Source organism: Salmo salar, chromosome ssa04 (assembly GCF_905237065.1).
Source record: "Salmo salar chromosome ssa04, Ssal_v3.1, whole genome shotgun sequence".
In the NCBI taxonomy this organism is placed as follows: Eukaryota; Metazoa; Chordata; class Actinopteri; order Salmoniformes; family Salmonidae; genus Salmo; species Salmo salar.
Genome location: NC_059445.1, coordinates 35,559,911 through 35,579,848, shown reverse-complemented (window position 1 = coordinate 35,579,848; position 19,938 = coordinate 35,559,911). Strand labels below are relative to the sequence as shown.

The 19,938-nt window shown below is 41.4% G+C and overlaps 2 protein-coding genes across 3 annotated transcripts in view; both read left to right on the top strand.

Annotated features, from left to right (window-relative positions):
* LOC106602884 (junctional adhesion molecule A) overlaps positions 1-6,671 on the top strand; it is a 37,666-nt gene extending 30,995 nt beyond the window's left edge. The window contains exons 6-10 of the mRNA XM_014195840.2: positions 366-468; positions 3,265-3,372; positions 3,643-3,655; positions 3,932-3,989; positions 4,477-6,671. Of these exons, the coding sequence (XP_014051315.1) occupies positions 366-468; positions 3,265-3,372; positions 3,643-3,655; positions 3,932-3,989; positions 4,477-4,512 (318 nt within the window). The 3' untranslated portion in view covers positions 4,513-6,671. The remainder of the gene's footprint in view (positions 1-365; positions 469-3,264; positions 3,373-3,642; positions 3,656-3,931; positions 3,990-4,476) is intronic.
* Positions 6,672-7,175: 504 nt separating this feature from the next.
* The window catches only part of ubash3ba (ubiquitin associated and SH3 domain containing Ba), a 55,306-nt gene continuing 42,543 nt past the window's right edge, over positions 7,176-19,938 (top strand). Inside the window, exon 1 of one of the 2 annotated variants that reach the window (XM_014195838.2) lies at positions 7,176-7,820. In XM_014195838.2, coding sequence (XP_014051313.1) covers positions 7,690-7,820 — 131 coding nt within the window. In that variant the 5' untranslated portion in view covers positions 7,176-7,689. The remainder of the gene's footprint in view (positions 7,821-19,938) is intronic. The other variant, XM_014195839.2, reaches the window with a different exon arrangement.

Below are 19,938 nucleotides of genomic sequence, written 5' to 3'. Positions count from 1 at the left end.
GTGCCCGAGGAACTCCAGTGCTGTCACAACTTTTAACATCCACTGACACAGTAACCAGGTGTCCCCTTCTACTTTGGCTTTGTTTGGGTACTTTATCAAAGCCAATTTCTGATATCCATCGTGACAGTTTAGCTGGTTCGAGCTAGCTAAATAGGCTACGGCTAATAACACGTTTGCTGTATAGTTCACTCCTATGATCATTGGGATGCCAAACAGACTGACCATAGTTGGCTGTATAGCACATACATCTGGGACCAGGCTAACACAACAGTACTGTGTGGTATTCAATGTCACATCTCTTATTTCAATTGTTTACCCTTTTATTTAATATCAGCGCTTGTAAACGTCTCTTTCTATCCCTGCAGGAGTTTCCTTTCGCTTCTAAGATGGATACAGGAGACTACAGCTGTGAGGCTGCGAACGATGCCGGCCCTGCTAAACGCTGTGAAGCTGTCAGAATGGAAGTCCGTAAGTGCTCTTTGTTTTCTATGGATAGGAGAATGCCAAGCGTGCAAAACTGTCAAAGCAAAGGGTGGCTATTTTGAAGAATCTCAAATACAAAATATATTTAGATTTTGTTTAACACTTCTTTTGATTCCATGTGTGTTATTTCATAGTTGTGATGTCTTCACTATTATTCTACAATGTAGTAAAAATGAAGAAACCCTGGAAGGAGTAGTTAACTTTTGACTGGTACTGTATATCAAAAAATAAATCATGATACTATTTGAATAGAGAAATGATTTCAAACCCCCATCCCTAATGTGAACCACTCTTGTTTGGTTTTGATAGTAGCTTACTGGCCTAATACAAAAATGTGAAGGCGATATAGGAAAGTGTTTCCTTCATTCAAATGTAGGTCAACAGGTAAATCTAGATAATCCTGTTGCAGCAGATTCACATTATGTACACCTAAAATGTTATGCTGGTTTGGTTGGTGGATATGTTTCCTAACAACCTCTGGAATTAAAGTTTTTACATCAGCACAAGTGCTTTTACAATAACCAGGCCTAGATGTGGGTGGCAGATGGGTTAGAGCGTTGGGTGAGTAACCGAAAGGTCGGTGGTTCGAATACCGGAGTCAACGAGGTGAAGCAAAGGCACTTAACCCTAATTGCTCCAGGGGCATGTGACCTTGGCCGTGACCCCACTCCCTGCAGTTGTCTCGGGGATTTGGGATATGCAAAAACTATTTCCTGTGTGTGTGTGTAAGTAACAAGCACCCCCCGAATATTATCATTATTTGCTTTGGTCTTTATGGCATAGTGAATGCACATATTCCTTTTCCACTCAATGACAAGGATGTCTGGCTATTTCACTCTCCCATTTTGACTTTGTGAGCCAGGGTAATGTATCTAATTTCTCTATCGGTCTCTCCCGCTTTCAATTTAAAGGAAATGTATGTTTACATTTGCCAAAGCAAGTGAAATGGACAAATACAACTGAGAAGAAACAAATTTAAACTATTAGAAATGAATAATGAACATTGCACTCAAAGGTTTAGAAAATATGCATTTCAAGTGTTATAAACTCAGCATAAAAAGAAATGTCCTCTACACAGATGGCTGGGTAAAATGGCTCATGGAAACGCTTACAACTGCAATTAAGTTAGGTTAACTTTAATGTATTTGACCTCAGACGACCTGTTAGTAAGGTTGGTAGCTAGCACTCCTAGCAGCTTATGCTAACTAAAATCAGCAACAAAAAACAAAAAGCAAACGTCCTCTCACTGTCAAGTGAGTTTATTTTCAGCAAACTTAACATGTCTAAATATTTGTATGAACATAAGATTCAACAACTGAGACAAACTGATCTAGTTCCACAGACATGTGACTAACAGAAATTGAATGTGTCCCTGAACAAAGGGGAGGTCAAAATCTAAAGAAACAGTCAGTATCTGCTGTGGCCACCAGCTGCATTAAGTACTGCAGTGCATTTCCTCCTCATGGACTGCACCAGATTTGCCAGTTCTTGCTGTGAGACGTTACCCCACTCTTCCACCAAGGCACGTGCAAGTCCCCGGACATTTCTGGGGGGAATGGCCCTAGCCCTCACCCTCTGATCCAACAGGTCCCAGATGTGCTCAATGGGATTGCGATCCGGGCTCTTTGCTGGCCTTGGCAGAACACTGACATTCATGTCTTGCAGGAAATCACGCACAGAACGAGCAGTATGGCTGGTGGCATTATCATGCTGGAGGGTCATGTCAGGATGAGCCTGCAGGAAGGGTACCACATGAGGGAGGATGTCTTTCCTGTAATGCACAGTGTTGAGATTGACAACAAGCTCAGTCTGATGATGCTGTGACACACCGCTCCAGACCATGACGGACCCTCCACCTCCAAATCGATCCCGCTCCAGAGTAGAGGCCTCGGCGTAATGCTCATTCCTTTGACGATAAACACGAATCTGACCATCACCCCTGGTGAGACAAAACCGCAACTCGTCAGTGAAGAGCACTTTTTGCCAGTCCTGTCTGGTCCATCGACGGTGGGTTTGTGCCCATAGGTGATCTTGTTGCTGGTGAGGACCTGCCTTACAACAGGCCTACAAGCCCTCAGTCCAGCCTCAGCCTATTGCGGACAGTCTGAGCACTGATGGAGGGATTGTGCGTTCCTGGTGTAACTCGTGCAGTTGTTGCCATCCTGTACCTGTCCTGCAGGTGGGATGTTCGGATGTACTGATCCTGTGAAGGATCCTGTGCAGGTGTTACATGTGGTCTGCCACTGCGAGGACGATCAGCTGTCCGTCCTGACTCCCTGTAGCGTTGTCTTAGGCGTCTCACAGTATGGACATTGCAATTTTTTGCCCTGGCCACATCAGTCCTCATGCCTCCTTGCAGAATGCCTAAGGCACATTCAAGTACGCAGATGAGCAGGGACCCTGGGCATCTTTCTTTTGGTGTTTTTCAGAGTCAGTAGAAAGGCCTATTTAGTGTCTTAAGTTTTCATAACTGTGACCTTAATTGCCTACTGTCTGTAAGCTGTTAGTGTCTTAACGACTGTTCCACAGGTGCCTGTTCATTAATCGTTTATGGTTCAATGAACAAGCATGGGAAACAGTGTTTAAACCCTTTACAATGATCTGTGAAGTTATCTTTGAAAGACGGGGTCCTGAAAAACAGACGTTTCTTTTTTTGCTGAGTTTATCTGCTAGTACAGTGTTTTAGCAATGTGCAAATAGTTGTAGTACGAGTAGTACAGGAAGATGCATCAACAGATACATTTTGGTGGAATTTACTCTCCTTTTTTCCTCTCTGTCTAGGTGACATCAACACTGGAGGTATTGTTGCCGGTGTGATCGTGGCTCTCCTAGCCCTGGCCCTGCTGGGCTTTGGACTGTGGTACGCCCGCCGCAAAGGATACCTGCCTAGTGAGTTCACACCCCCTAACCACTCCTGGTCTTGTATTCATAAAGCGTCTCAAAGTAGGAGTGCTGATCTAGGAACAGATTGGACTTTTGTATCATAATGAATAAGATTGCATGGACAGAGGGACCTAATCCTAGATCAGAACTCTTATTCAAAGACATTTTAATAAATACGGGCCCAGATCAGTGACTGAAACATTATGAACTGCAAGTTATAACCTTCAAATCATCATACAAATGTCTACATTAACTCTATTTATTTTGCCCTCACAGAAAAGAGTGCAAGGTAAGTGGACTCTTTTTAATAACTGATTACTTTGTCTGATCATGTTAATGCAGGACTTAGCAAATTGGTTTTCAGTGTCAAATTACATCCATGTCCTCCTTTGGTTGCCTCAGCCCCTGTTGCTGAGGGCTTAGTTAGGATGCTTTTTTAATTAAGTGTTTTATGTAACATTTCATAAAGAGAACACCATGTAAATAATACATCATAGTACACTTTAAAGTGGCTGATGACTGTATAGATATCACTGTATGCTCACTTGGTGTGTTCCTCTTACAGCCAACCCAAACCCTCTGTGGTCTACCAGCCAACATCTGAGTATGGCGATGAAGAGGATGTAAGTTTCATTAGTCTTTTTAATGTCTTAACAAGTCTGGTGCTTTTTAGACATTAATTTCCATAGTATTTCTTCAATTTCTCTGGTATGTTTAACATTTTAGCATGCAGAAGATTATTAAAAAGATGACAGACAATATTGTGCTGAAAATAATTTGTATATGCTTTTTCTCTCTGTGCTCTCAAATTAAATTTCTGAGAATTAGATGATTATTACGATTGCAGTGTATTATATGGCTTGGTTGTCAGGGAAATATATAATATTTAGCAGATTCTTTTATCCAAAGCGACTCAGTCATGCGTGCCTACATTTTTACGTATGGGTAGCCCTGAGAATCGGCCCCAATATCCTGGCGTTGCAAGCGCCATGCTCTACCAACTGAGCTGCAGAGGATCATCTGTAAAGAGTCAATGGTTGCTGTCCTTTGGTCTTGTATTCCAGTGAAAAGGTGCAGTCTTGTAATTGCAGTCTTCTCTGTCTGTTCCAGGGGGAATTCAAACAGAAGTCTTCTTTCGTGGTATAGCCAGGGCATGCAACACACATCCAGGATATACTCAGGAGTCTACGGCAACAACAATGAATGGGGGTGCGTCCCAATAACATCTCCCTTTTCCCTGAAGTGTGCTCTTGTTCACTGCTTCCCACAAATCTCAAAGCATTGGATTGGCGGCGGCATGGGCTAGTGGGAGTTTACACATTTATTCCTTATACCAGCCATTTCCTTTCAAGTCAGTGAATCAAAGTGCACACTTTGGGAGGAAGGGGAGATAATTGGGTAAATGCTAATACCACTGCCCCTTTTACCTGCGCTGTGTGGATTGATTTTAATGTTATCTTTTTTTAATTCCATCTGTTTATAAAAACTATTTCCATTTTTAATATTTCTCTAACTGGCAGTCACCTACTGTATGTCAGCATTATTTTGTGGCGGCTGTGTGTAGAACTTTTCTATTTTCCCAAAAATATTTCAGTAACGCTGGTCATTGATATTTTTGTAATCCCAATAGAACATGCATTTTATGCCTTTGCGTCCCAAATTGCACCCTATTCCCTATATAGTGACTAGAAGGAAGGGGAAAGGGAATACCTACTCTGTTGCACAACTGAAGGCATTCAACCAAAATGTCTTCTGCATTTAAGCCAACCCCGCTGAATCAGAGAGGTGTGGTGGGCTGCCTTAATCAACATCCATGTCATCTGTGCCCGGGGAGTAGTTGTTGGGGGTTAACTGCCTTGCTCAAGGGCAGAAGGGGATTTGAACCAATTACCTTTCGGTTTCTTGCGCAACACTGTTAACCGCTATGCTTGCCCAATATATAGAGCTCTATGGGCCCTGGTCAAAAGAAGTGCACTCTATAGGGATTAGTGTAATTTCAGCTACAACCTACATTCCTCTTCATAAGGGATTCACCTTGTAAAGTCTTGATTATTCAACCTGACAAAAGCTTTGGAAATACCACAGCTCCCTCTGTCCCATCCCAAATGGCACCCTATTCCATACTACTTTTGACCAAGGCTCTAGGGCATTTATGTAGGGAATAGGGTGCAGTTTGATATGCATACCTTGTGTGCTGTGAATATCCATGCTGTTCAGTGAGTTGTAATGTGAAATGTTTTGTTTACGGTAGCTACAGGTAGTTTTAAATGGCATTGTGTTTTGATCAACTCGCATCAAGCTTTAAAACAAATGAAAATAAAAACTGATATTTACTACACAACAGACATAAGAGCATAAAAAAAACTAAAGAATAACAAACTGAATGACTAAAAAGCACCCCAAGGAAATGCATATCTAAAAAGATGTGTTAAGATCTCTTTAAATAATGTCCACAGTTTCGGCAGGCTATTCAAGAGTCTGGGGGCATAGTAACTAAAGGCTGCCTTTCCATGCCTCTTGGTCCTAGGCTTTGGGATAGTTAAAAGGCCAGTGCCAGAGGAACCTACTGGGTACATAACTTAAAAGCATGTCTTACATGTATTGGGTGCACAATTGTGGATTGATTTTAAAAACCAATAGAAGAATCTTAAAATGAATTCTAAAACTCACAGGCAGCCAGTGGAGGGACCATAAAACCGGTGTGATGTGTGTTCTCCGTCTGGTCTTGGTCAGGACCCGTGCTGCAGCATACTGTATGTTTTGCAGTTGACCAATGGCTTTCTTGGGTAGACCAGACAGGCGAGCATTACAGTTGTCAAGCATGCTTGGAATAAAAGCATGGAAACGGACCCACCTTGGCAATGTTTCTCAGGTGGTAAAATGCTATTTTGGTCACATTCCTAATGTTTGTATTAGGCAAATTGTATTATTTGTTGCTGGTCCCAGATCGGTTTGTGCTGTCGTGTCAACTCTTTGTCACTCACTATCAAACACTGAAATATGTTTGGCATGACAATTCCATGAGAAGTTGTCAAGAGCAGTAACAGACTAGCAAGCAGGCTTGTTGATGTGCATTCTCCTTCTTTGCAAGTTATCAAGTTTAGCATCCCAAAGATGGGATATTGTGCTCACAGCAACAACATACAAGGTACATGGGTGCAGTCATACTTAAGATATTTATTTTGCAATTAGTCAGGATTTAATCAAGATCTTTTTATTGAGCATTTTACAATTTTGACAGATTAATGTATTTGTTGTTTATAAGGTAACACCTGATTCTAATATTAAATAATATTTGAAGAACAGTCTCTGAAAGACCATTTTTGTAATAGTTGTGCTTTCCATATCTTTGACTTTTTTTTAAAATGTACAATGTATCCACAAGGTGCTAGTTAAGATCATCCATGGTCCTTCAGTACCGTTGAGTATTATCTACCCTTTACCATAATCAGTTCAGCCTAGATTGAGAGAGAATATTCTTGAAAGGTACACTGTATAGCAGGTTTGGTGTAGGGCTAATTAGAAAATGTTAATATGCCCTCTGACCTGTGCCAATTAGAGGTAGCTTACTGTTTTCCAGACCCAAACATTTTTAAAGATATAACATTTGTACAGTTACAGACCGATATCCTTACAGTTTTTGTAATTCGGGAATGTCTTAAGAATCCCACAGATAACCATGTGCATGTGACGCAGAGAGAGGGTAAGTTTATATTCTGTTTGCGCAGTCACTATAATCACTGTGAATGGATACATTTGATCAGAAAGAAATGTTACGTTGTAAGTGAATCCTGTCTCTTTAAGAAAAAGGGGTTGGTGCTGTTGAGAGCTGCAACCTTTTTGACAGGCTGGCCCGAAGCTCACTCAAAATCCATTCATAAATAAGACAATTGAAGCATAGTTATGTTGGTTAAATAATTTCAGGACACAAATGTGTTAACGTTTTTAGCGAACAATTGCAAGAAACTCGCAGCAAAAATAGTTTACATCCTAGTCAGCGCATTCGACTCGGCGAAGTGAGAGCAAAAGTGACTTCCGACTAGTGACCCCCCCTCCCTTCTGGCTATGGTTATGACTTTATCTGCGTTTCACCAGGAAGCTGCTTAGTTCGTTCTATCTTCAGAACATTTGTCTACAGAACCTCTTGTTCGCTTTATTCCATCCTCTAAAAGGTATTGTCGTTAATGTGTAGCCAAGTCTAGTCTAATTCCCTTTAACACAAATTATCCGCTGTTTTCAATGTCTGCCGCCGCCTCCATCTTTCCGGTTTTACTGAAAGTAAGTGAAACCGAGGACTGAAATACCAATGGAACGGTGAGAGTTATGATGGCAGCAAAAGAAGAGCTTTACACCAAAGTCACCCCGCGGAGGCAGCGCCAGAATCGAACGGGCACTGTAAAACATGGGTCAAGTCTGGACGTGCTGCTGTCCATGGGATTCCCCAAGACCAGGGCGTGAGTATCTGACCTAAAGCTAGTGTACTGCCGCTATTCATTAGATTACTTTCCCGAGCTAATGCAGTCTATTTTTAGACTAAGGCTGCGTTCACACAGGGAGGCCAATTGTGATATTTTCCACTTATTGGTATTGACCAATCAGATGTTTTCACATCAGATCTTTTTTCAGAGCTGATCTGATTGGTCAAAAAATAGCAATTAGTATAACAAATATCAGAATCTGTCTGCGTGTCTAAACACAGCCTAAGCAGCGCAAACAAAGCTTTATTTTAAGCGTGCTGTTATAGGTTAAGTTGCAGAGCAATATTGTTCCATACCGGTGTTAAAAGAAACACTCCATTGTTGGTACTGGTAGAGGGTCAAATGCCATGTCTTGTACATCGGCATCATTTGGACTCCAACTTGACATTCAAGAAACCGGTGAAGGTGGTTAACACTAGTTTGAACGATCAAATTTAAGGTTTATAGGACCTTAACGTCCTTTGGAACCCGCCAAACTGCATGCAATGATCTTTTCACATCGGAGTTATTTTTCTCACATGCAGTAGCCACCATTCTAAAACCAATTGAATCACTCTACAAACACTTAATATTTTGATAACAAACCAGACTGTTACCACCATTGTCAAAGTTGACTGTCAGAAAGTGACAATCTGCACTCTCAGTAAGAGTTACCATACACTGCATGGACTGGAGAAAATTGAAATCATGGCTCAAATTCAACCAAACCTATGACGGCTGACTTTTTTTATTTTTTTTTATTTTTTTAATGATGGATGGGTAATTCTGTTGGATAGATTGTTTTTGAGTATTTGCATTATGGCTGTGTAATTGCCCTTGCCTGCCTAGGGCCCAACAAAATGTTGCTTAGGGCCCCCAAAAGGCTAGGGCTGGCTCTTACTGCATGTGTGGGTATGCAGACCAATGATGTGTATATAAACCCTGGATTGCTGATGCTATGTAATGGCCAAAGGGGGACTATGAAGCCACTGATTGGACATATTGGCACTCCCTAGAAGGAGCAGTCCTCCATAGGAATGAATGGAATTCTACAGTACGAAATGTAATGGCTTTATTTATTTTGAAGTGGGGACCGTAACATTATTACTTAAACATTTTCCTTGAAGTATATATTTTGTATATTGTTAATGTTGAAGTATGCATTAAGGTGTTTAATAAATTAAATGTAGACATCACAATGCATTTCTATAGCTTCCCAAATATTTGTTTTACAATTGTGGGTAAGTACTGAAATGGAGGTGCGGTGGCTTCAAAACAGCACCCCCTGTGAGTCATCTAATGTGTATATAAATTGTTTGGCCCCCACCCCTATCAAAGTTGCCCATCCCTGCTCTATTATAGCCTAATGTTGTCATGATCAACCATCCACCTTGGACAGGTCTTGAAGTCCTTCAATAACATCTCGAGGGGTTGGGTTAAATGCGGAAGACACATTTCGGTTGAATGCATTCAGTTGTGCAGCTGACTAGGCATCCTCTTTCTCTTGCTTTCTCTTCAATAATGACAATTACAACAATACTGAATGAACACTTAACTTAATATAATACAGCAATAAAATAAATAATGAAACATGTTCAATTTGGTTTAAATAATGCAAAAACAAAGTGTTGGAGAAAGTACAATATGTGCCATGTAAAAAAGCTAACGTTTAAGTTCCTTGCTCAGGACATGAGAACATATGAAAGCTGGTGGTTCCTTTTAACATGAGTCTTCAATATTCCCAGGTAAGATGTTTTAGGTTGTAGTTATTATAGGACTATTTCTCTCTATACGATTTGTATTTCATATACCTTTGACTATTGGATGTTCTTATAGGCACTTTAGTATTGCCAGTGTAACAGTATAGCTTCCGTCCCTCTCCTCGCTCCTACCTGGGCTCAAACCAGGAACACATTGACAACAGCCACCCTCAAAGCAGCGTTACCCATGGAGTAGTTTTTTCCCCTTCCTCTACAAGTCTCAGAGCGAGTGACGTTTGAAACGCTATTAGCGCGCACCCGGCTAACTAACTAGCCATTTCACATCGGTTACACCAGCCTAATCTTGGGAGTTGACAGGCTTGAAGTCATAAACAGCGCAATACATTGCGAAGGGCTGTTTGAATGAATGCTTACGAGCCTGCTGCTGCCTACCATCGCTCAGACTGCTCTATCAAATCATAGACTTAATTATAACATAACACACAGAAATATGAGCCTTAGGTCATTAATATGGTCGAATCCGGAAACTGTCATCTCAAACAAAACGTTATTCCTGTTACATTGCACAACCTTCAATGTTATGTCATAATTACGTACAATTCTGGCAAATTAGTTCGCAACGAGCCAGGCGGCCCAAGTGTTGCATATACCCTGACTGCGTGCAATGAACGCAAAATGACACAATTTCACCTGGTTAATATTGCCTGCAAACCTGGATTTCTTTTAGCTAAATATGCAGGTTTAAAAATATATACTTCTGTGTATTGATTTTAAGAAAGGCATTGATGTTTATGGTTAGGTACAGTCGTGCAACGATTGCGCTTTTGTTAAATCATCCCCTGTTTGGCGAAGTCGGCTGTCTTTGTTAGGAAGAAATAGTCTTCACAGTTCAACGAGCCAGTTCAACGAGCCTGACTCTGTTTGCAAGAGAAGTGACACAATTTCCCTAGTTAAAAGAAATTCATGTTAGCAGGCAATATTAACTAAATATGCAGGTTTAAAAATATATACTTGTGTATTGATTTTAAGAAAGGCATTGATGTTTATGGTTGGAGCAAAGTGTACCTAAGCGATTATATGCAACGCAGGACCATCTAGATAAACTAGTAATATCATCAACCATGTGTAGTTAACTAGTGATTTATGATTGATTGTTTTTTATAAGATAAGTTTAATGCTAGTTAGCAACTTACCTTGGCTTCTTACTGCATTCACGTAACAGGCAGGCTCCTCGTGGAGTGCAATGTAAAGCAGGTGGTTAGAGCGTTGGACTGGTTAACCGTAAGGTTGCAAGATTGAATCCCCGAGCTGACAAGGTAAAAATCTGTCGTTCTGCCCCTGAACAAGGCTCCTAGGCCGTCATTAAAAATAAGAATGTGTTCTTAACTGACTTGCCTAGTTAAATGTAATTTGTTAATCAGGGCCGATTTCGCGTTTTCATAATCGGTCGACCTCTACTCACTACTAGTTCCAAACTGCCTCGAAGCAATGTCAGCACAAGAACTGTTCGTCGGGAGCTTCATGAAATGGGTTTCCATGGCTGAGAAGCCACACATGAGCCTAAGATCACCATGCGCGATGAAAGTGTCAGCTGGAGTGGTGTAAAGCTTGCCGCCATTGGACTTTGGAGCAGTGGAAACTCTTTCTCTGGAGTGAGGAATCACTCTTCCCCATCTGGCAGTCCGACGGACAAATCTGGATTTTGCGGATGCCAGGAGAATGCTACCTGCCCCAATGCATAGTGCCAACTGTAAAGTTTGGTGGAGGAATAATGGTCTGGGGTTGTTTTTTTTCATGATTCCGGCTAGGCCCCTTAGTTCCATTGAAGGGAAATCGTAACACTACAGCATACAATGGCATTCTAGACGATTTTGTGGCAACAGTTTGTGGAAGGCCCTTTCCTGTTTCAGCATGGCAATGCCCCCGTGCACAAGGCGAGGTCCATACAGAAATGGTTTGTTGAGATCGGTGTGGAAGAACTTGACTGGCCTGCACGGAACCCTGATCTCAACCTCTTCTAACACCTTTGGGATGAATGGGAACGCCGACTGCGAGCCAGGCCTAACCGGCCAACATCAGTGCCCAACGTCACAAATGCTCTTGTGGCTGAATGGAAGCAGCAATGTTCCACCATCTAATAGCAAGCCTTCCCAGAAGATTGGAGGCTGTTTATGGAGTTGGTCCCCCCCTTTGCTGCTATTTTAATGCCCATGATGCACTACAAGACCTAAAGTATGTGAACACAAGCAGGAGTTCACATATTTGGTCATGTATTGCGTCTTTGGAAATGAAATTGTCTTCCTGGCCAAATGTTAGTTTTGTTTTTAATACCGTCCCAGGCAGTCAAGACAAGAAAGGACAGTACTGCTAAAGCAGTACTAAAGCAAATACTTTTCAGGATTTACCAAACACTCTTCTAACCTCTACAGGATCGTTGTCGCCCCTCAATGGGACGGTTAAGCTAACGTAGGCTAATGTGATTAGCATGAGGTTTTAAGTAACATGAAAATACTTCTCAGGATTTACCAAAACCACTCTTAAGGAAAATCTGTCTGAAAAGTAGTGCACCGTCATGTCACACCTCTAAGTAGCAACAGGTGTTAAAAACATTTTTTACATTTTTTTAATTTACTGGTCCGTTGTTAAATATTTCCTATACCAAACAGCATTGTGTTAAATATTAGCCTGAACTGTTTCACAATCACATGCTAATGGCCTTAACTGTTTCTTATGCTAGTATACTTCAAATACTAGCCTGAACACAGTTTCATATGCTTGAATACTTCCAATACTCCGAGCCTGAACACTGTTTTACATGCTAGTGTACTCAACTCTAGTACTCTTCACCAGATGTGAGCTTCACAGATGGTTAGGTATCCAACTTTGTAAGCAGAGGAAGGAGAGACAAGCAAATTGTTAGATCATGGTTTTTCAGCCAAGCAATTGGGATCTGGAAATGAGTTGATTGGTTTGTCTTTAAACAGTTTAATATTGAAAGTTGACCAGGGGTTTTGTGTAGTTTGTTTTAACCCTCCTCACTTCAGTGTATCCTTCTGTTTGTTAGCATGGCTAATTGCTTAGTGAGGTCTCTTTACCGTCAATCCCTGTAGCGATTGAAGGTTTCCTGGTGCAGAGAAGCACTAATACTTACGACAGAAGAGTTATATGATTCACTCTACAAACACACAAGCCTCACCGATTACTGTAGCTATGAGGATAAGACAAAATGTTTGTCCGGGGAAACTATCTTTGGCATAGCCTTTCGAGGAAAAGAGCTTCTGTGTGTGTGTGTGTGTGTGGAGAACATGAATCATACAACCCTAATGTTGTATGAAGGGAATTCATGCTGAATAATTTGTCATTATCGCTGCTCAATCAGATGTGATCTAGCTGGACAGTCAGCCACTGTCACAGCACTGGACACTTGCACGCACAGTCAGCCACTGTCACATGCAGCACTGTAGGAGGAAGGGGCAGTGATCCTGAGTGTGGTGGTCAGATCTAACCTGGGTGCCAGTCTTTCTGCTTTCTTGCAAGAGGGGATCTGGAAATGTGGTGCGTGTGTGTTGCAAGAGAGCAGAAACAGACTGGCACCCAGGCTAAATCAGCCATGTGGAAAATGGATACATCTGAGAGAATTATAAGATGTAAATATCTCACATTTCAATGTGGTTGCTGTTAGCTTCCTGCTGTTTCTCCATTTTAAGATTGGTTTCCAAGAAGTCTTGCAGGAAAGGCTGTCGACTTGATAACCGGCAGTGCACAAGGGAGCTATTCCTTTCCTTCCCAAAAATGTATTTTATACACACACACAGTCGAGGTCAGAAGTTTACATACACCTTAGCCAAACACATTTAAACTGTTTTTCACAATTCCTGACATTTAATCATATATTAAAAAAAATCCCTATCTTAGGTCAGTTATGATCACCACTTTATTTTAAGAATGTGAAATGTCAGAATAGTAGTGTTTTATTTTATTTGAGCTTTTATTTCTTTCATCACATTCCCAGTGCGTCAGAAGTTTACATACACTCAATTAGTATTTGGTAGCATTGCCTTTTTTAAATTGTTTAACTTGGGTCAAATGTTTCGGGTAGCCTTCCACAAGCTTCCCACAATAAGTTGGGTGAATTTTGGCCCATTCCTCCTGACAGAGCTGGTGTAACTGAGTCAGGTTTGTAGGCCTCCTTGCTCACACACGCTTTTTCAGTTCTGCCCACATCTTTTCTATAGGATTGAGGTCAGGGCTTTGTGATGGCCACTCCAATACCTTGACTTTGTTGTCCTTAAGCCATTTTGCCACAACTTTGGAAGTATGCTTGGGGTCATTGTCAATTTGGAAGACACATTTGCGACCAAGCTTTAACTTCCTGACTGATGTCTTGAGATGTTGCTTCAATATATCCACATAATTTTCCTGCCTCATGATGCCATCTATTTTGTGAAGTGCACCGGTCCCTCCTGCAGCAAAGCACCCCAACAACATGATGCTGCCACCCCTGTGCCTCATGGTTGGGATGGTGTTCTTCGGCTTGCAAGCATCCCCCTTTTTCCTCCAAACATAACGATGGTCATTATGGCCAAACAGTTCAATTTTTGTTTCATCAGACCAGAGGACATTTCTCAAAGTACGATCTTTGTCCTCGTGCAGTTAAACTGTAGTCTGGCTTTTTTATGGTGGTTTTGGAGCAGTGGCTTCCTCCTTGCTGAGCGGCCTTTCAGGTTATGTCGACATAGGACTCGTTTTACTGTGGATATAGACACTTTTGTATCTGTTTCCTCCAGCATCTTCACAAGGTCCTTTTCTGTTGTTCTGGGATTGATTTGCACTTTTCACACCAAAGCATCTTTAGGAGACAGAACACATCTCGTTCCTGAGCGGTATGACGGCTGTGTGGTCCCATGGTGTTTATACTTGCGTACTATTGTTTGTACAGATGAACGTGGTACCTTCAAGAATTTGGAAATTGCTCCCAAGGATGAATCAGACTTGTGGAGGTCTACAATTATTTTTTTAATTTTTTTGAGGTCTTGGCTGATTTTAATTTTTTTGAAAATATTTTTCCCACGACGTCAAGCAAAGAGCTACTGAGTTTGAAGGTAGTCCTTGAAATACATCCATAGGTACACCTCCAATTGACTCAAATTTTGTCAATTAGCCTATCAGAAGCTTTTAAAGCCATGACATTTTCTGGAATTTTCCAAGCTGTTTGAAGGTACAGTCAACTTAGTGTATGTGAACTTCTGACCCACTGGAATTGTGATTCAGTGAATTACAAGTGAAATAATCTGTCTGTAAACAATTGTTGGAAAAATTACTTGTCATGCACAAAGTAGATGTCCTAACCGACTTGCCAAAACTATAGTTTGTGGACAAGAAATTTGTGGAGTGGTTGAAAAACTAATTTTAATGACTCCAACCTAAGTGTATGCAAACTTCCAAGTTCAACTACATGCATTCTGTTCAAAATATTAGGAACACCTGCATTGCTTGCTGTTTGGGGTTTTAGGCTGGGTTTCTGTACAGCACTTTGACAGCAGCTGATGTAAGGGCTTTATAAATACATTTGATAATATTGCGTTGCACCCCCTTTTGCCCTCAGAACAGCTTCAATTTGTCGGGCATGGACTCTAAAAGGTGTTGAACGCATTCTACAAGGATGCTGGCCCATGTTGACTGGAATGCTTCCCACAGTTGGCTGGATGGTCTGATTTGCCCTCACAGGAAACAGAGGGGCGAACACACCCCCATTCTCATCGATGAGGCTGTATTGGAGCGGGTCACGAGCTTCAAGTTCCTTAGGTCCTTGGTGATGTGGACACCAAGGCCCAAATACACCAACAGTTGCTAAGAGGCCAAAATCAAACTAACAGTCCAGTATCTGGTGTGGCCACCAGCTGCATTAAGTACTGAAGTGCATCTCCTCCTCATGGACTGCACCAGATTTGCCAGTTCTTGCTGTGAGATGTTACCCCACTCTTCCACCAAGGCATGTGCTAGTTCCCGGACATTTCTGGGGGGTAATGGCCCTAGCCCTCACCCTCCGATCCAACAGGTCCCAGACGTGCTCAATGTGATTGAGATCCGGGCTCTTCCCTGGCCATGGCAGAACACTGACATTCCTGTCTTGCAGGAAATCACGCACAGAACGAGCAGTATGGCTTGTGGCATTGTCATGCTGAAGTGTTTAAACCCTTTACAAAGAAGATCTGTGAAGTTATTTGGATTTTTATGAATTATCTTTGAAAGACAGGGTCCTGAAAAAGGGACGTGTCTTTTTTTGCTGAGTTATTTATGCATACATACAGTTGAAGTTGGAAGTTTACATACACTTAGGTTAGAGTCATTAACTTGTTTTTCAACCACTCCACAAATTTCTTGTTAACAAACTATAGTTTTGGCAAGTCGGTTAGGACATTACTGTGTTCATGACACAATTTTTCCAACAATTGTTTAGACAGATTATTTCACGGTATCATAATTCCAGTGGGTCAAAAGTTTACATGCACTAAGTTGACTGTGCCTTTTAAACAGCTTGGAAAATTCCAGAAAATGATATCAGAGGCTTCTAAAGCCATGACAGGCTAATTGACATCATTTGAGTCAATTGGAGGTGTACCTGTGGATGTATTTCAAGGCCTACCTTCACTCAGTGCCTCTTTGCTTGACATCATAGGAAAATCAAAAGTCAGCCAAGACCTCATAAAAAAAATTAAAATAATTGTACACCTCCACAAGTCTAGTTCATCCTTGGGAGCAATTTCCAAACACCTGAAGGTACCACATTCAAGCTGTACAAACAATAGTACGCAAGTATAAACACCATGGGACCATACAGCCGCCATACGGCTCAGGAAGGAGACGTGTTCTGTCTCCTAGAGATGAACGCACTTTCGTGCGAAATGTGCATCGCAATCCCAGAACAGCAGCAAAGGACCTTGTGAAGATGCTGGAGGAAACAGGTACAAAAGTATCTATATCCACAGTAAAATGAGTCCTATATCGACAACCTGAAAGGCCGCTCAGCAAGGAAGAAGCCACTGCTCCGAACTGCCATAAAGCTAGACTACAGTTTCCAACAACTGCACATTCGACTGCTACAGACTGAAGTAGACAATGACCCCAAGCATACTTCCAAAGTTGTGGCAAAATGGCTTAAGGACAAAGTCAAGGTATTGGAGTGGCCATCACAAAGCATTGACCTGGGCAGAACTGAAAAAGCATGTGCGAGCAAGGAGGCCTACAAACCGGACTCAGTTACACCAGCTCTGTCAGGAGGAATGGGCCAAAATTCACCCAATTTGTTGTGGGAAGCTTGTGGAAGGCTACTCAAAACGTTTGACCCAAGTTAAACAATTTTAAAAAGGCAATGCTTCCAAATACTGAGTGTATGTAAACTTCTGACCCACTGGGAATGTGATGAAAGAAATAAAAGCTGAAATAAATCTTTCTCTCTACTATTATTCTGACATTTCACATTCTTAAAATAAAGTGGTGATCAAAACTGACCTCCAAACAGGGATATTTTTTTTACTAGGATTAAGTGTCAGGAATTGTGAAAAACTGAGTTTAAACGTGTTTGGCTCAGGTGTATGTAAACTTCTGACTTCAACTGTGCATGCATGCATACATACACTAACATTCAAAAGTTTGGGGTCACTTAGGAATGTCCTTGTTTTTGAAAGAAACACTTTTTGTCCATTATAAAATAACATCAAATTGATCAGAAATACAGTTAGATTGTTACTGTTGTAAATGACTTGTTGCTGGAAACTTTTTTTTTTTTAAACAATATTTTAATGGATTATCTACATAGGCATACAGAGGCCCATTATCAACAACCATCACTCCTGTGTTCCAATGGCATGTTGTGTTAGCTAATCCAAGTTTATCATTTTAAAAGGCTATTTGATCATTAGTAAACCCTTTTCAGTTATGTTAGCAGAGCTGAAAACTGTTCTGATAAAGGAAGCAATAAAACTGGCCTTTAGACTAGTTGAGTATCGGAAACATCAGCATTTGTGGGTTCGATTACAGGCTCAAAATGGCCAGAAATAAAGACCTTTCTTCTGAAACTCGTCAGTCTATTCTTGTTCTGAGAAATTGAAGGCTATTCCATGTGATAAATTGCCAAGTAACTGAAGATCTCGTACTACTCCCTTCACAGAACAGCTCAAACCAGAATAAAAAGTGGGAGGCCCCGGTGCACAACTGAGCCAGAGGACATGTACATTGGAGAGTGTCTAGTTGGAGAAAGACGCCTCACAAGTCCTCAACTGGCAGCTTCATTAAATAGTACCCGCAAAACCCCAGTCTCAATGTCAACAGTGAAGAGGCGACTTGGGGATGCTGGCCTTCTAGGCAGAGTTCCTCTGTCCAGTGTCTGTGTTCTTTTGCCATTCTTTTTCTTTTTATTTGCCAGTCTGAGATTGGCTTTTTCTTTGTAACTCTGCCAGATACTCAAGTCTAAAGGTCAGTTTTATTACTACTTTAATCAGAACAACAGTTTTCAGCTGTGCTAACATAATTGCAAAAAGGTTTTCTAATGATCAATTAGCCTTTTTAAAATTATAAACTTGGATTTGTGCCATTGGAACACAGTGACGGTTGTTGATAAATCGCCTATGTAGATATTCCATAAAAAATCTGCCGTTTCCAGCTGCAATAGTCATTTACAACATTAACAATGTCTACACTGTATTTCTGATCAATTTGTTATGTTATTGGACAAATGTGCTTTTCTTACAAAGACATTTGTAAGTGACCCCAAACTTTTGAACGGTAGTGTTTTATATCCCATAGAAACAAATTGAATCACACATTCATAAATGGCAAAGACAGTGAAAAAATAAAATCATAAGGAAAAAGATTTTGAAGTGTCTGCTGTATCTATGAGATATTAGAAAGCTCAGGGAATATTTAACCTCTTATTTTTGGTGGCACAGCTACCTCCATACTTCCTCTCATTTGTATGGGTTACCTTCAGATGAGTCCTGTAACACTTGTTGGGGTTGTAGGGAACACCAACGTGTTCGTGAGATTCTCCCCTTTCCACAGTGGGGTCATATTTGTTTGTAACTCGAATGGTTCGGACTCTACAGACAGAAGTTGGCACATCACTTACTGACTTCAGATGAGTCTTGTGGGGGTTCTTAGAGCACAACCAAGAGCACCATGTTTGTGAGTCATTTTGTTTTGTAGGCCAAACCGTTCGGAAGCTACAGACATTTTTGTGAAGACCAATTTTCTGGATGTCTCATTGTCTGAGACACCGTTGTAGCTCGGCCACCTTCCACTGCAGATGCGGAAGGCCGACCATAGGCCTTTCGCACACCTCTCTAGCTTAAACTCAGATTTTGATGGATTTTTTTTTATGTTACTTAGATTGACGCATGGGTGCGTCAATAGACTCAAAGATGAGTCTTTTAACCTGTCTCCTTCCCTTCGTCTACACTGATTTGAAGTGGATTTAACAAGTTACATCAATAAGGGATCAAAGCTTTCACCTCGATTCACCTGGTCAGTCTGTCATCGAAAGAAAGGATCTGGTCACACTATTTTTGTGCATTCAAATTGCCATCGATAAAATGCAATTTTGTTCGTTGTCTGTATCCTTATTCCTGCCCATACCATAACCCTACCACACCACGGGGCACTCTGTTCACAACGTTGACATCAGCAAACCGCTTGCCCGCACGACGCCATACACGTCGTCTGCGGTTGTGAGGACAATTGGATCTACTGCCAAATTCTCTAAAACGATGCTGGAGGCGGCTTATGGTGGGGAAAGGAATGTTATATTTTCTGGCAACAGCTCTGGTGGATATTCTTGCAGTCATCATGGCAATTGCAGGCTCCTTCAACTTGACATCTGTGGTGTTATGTGACAAAACTGTACGTTTTATTGTCCCCAGCACGAGGGAAAAAAATGCAACATTTGTTCAACTGTTCAAACATTGTCTTTCTGAGTCGACTACCACATTTTATGCACTGCAGTGCTAGCTAGCTGTAGCATATGCTTTCAGTACTAGATTCATTCTCTGATCGTTTTGATTGGGTGGACATGTCCGTTCATGCTGCAAGAGCTCTGATAGGTTGGAGGATGTTCCCCGGAAGTTGTCATAATTATGGTGTAAGTCTATGGAAGGTGGTGAGAACCATGAGCCTCCTAGGTTTTGTGTTGAAGTAAATTTACCCAGAGGAGGACAGAAGCTAGCTGTCCTCCGGCTCCACCATGGTGCCACCCTACAGAGTGCTGTTGAGGCTACTGTAGACCTTCATTGCAAAACACACTACCCTTCCTGGGGGGAATCTTTCCACTCCAGTCTCTCCTGCAACCTTGAGAAAGAAGAACTTACCATTTACAGCTTGAAGAGATTAAAAAGGGAAGA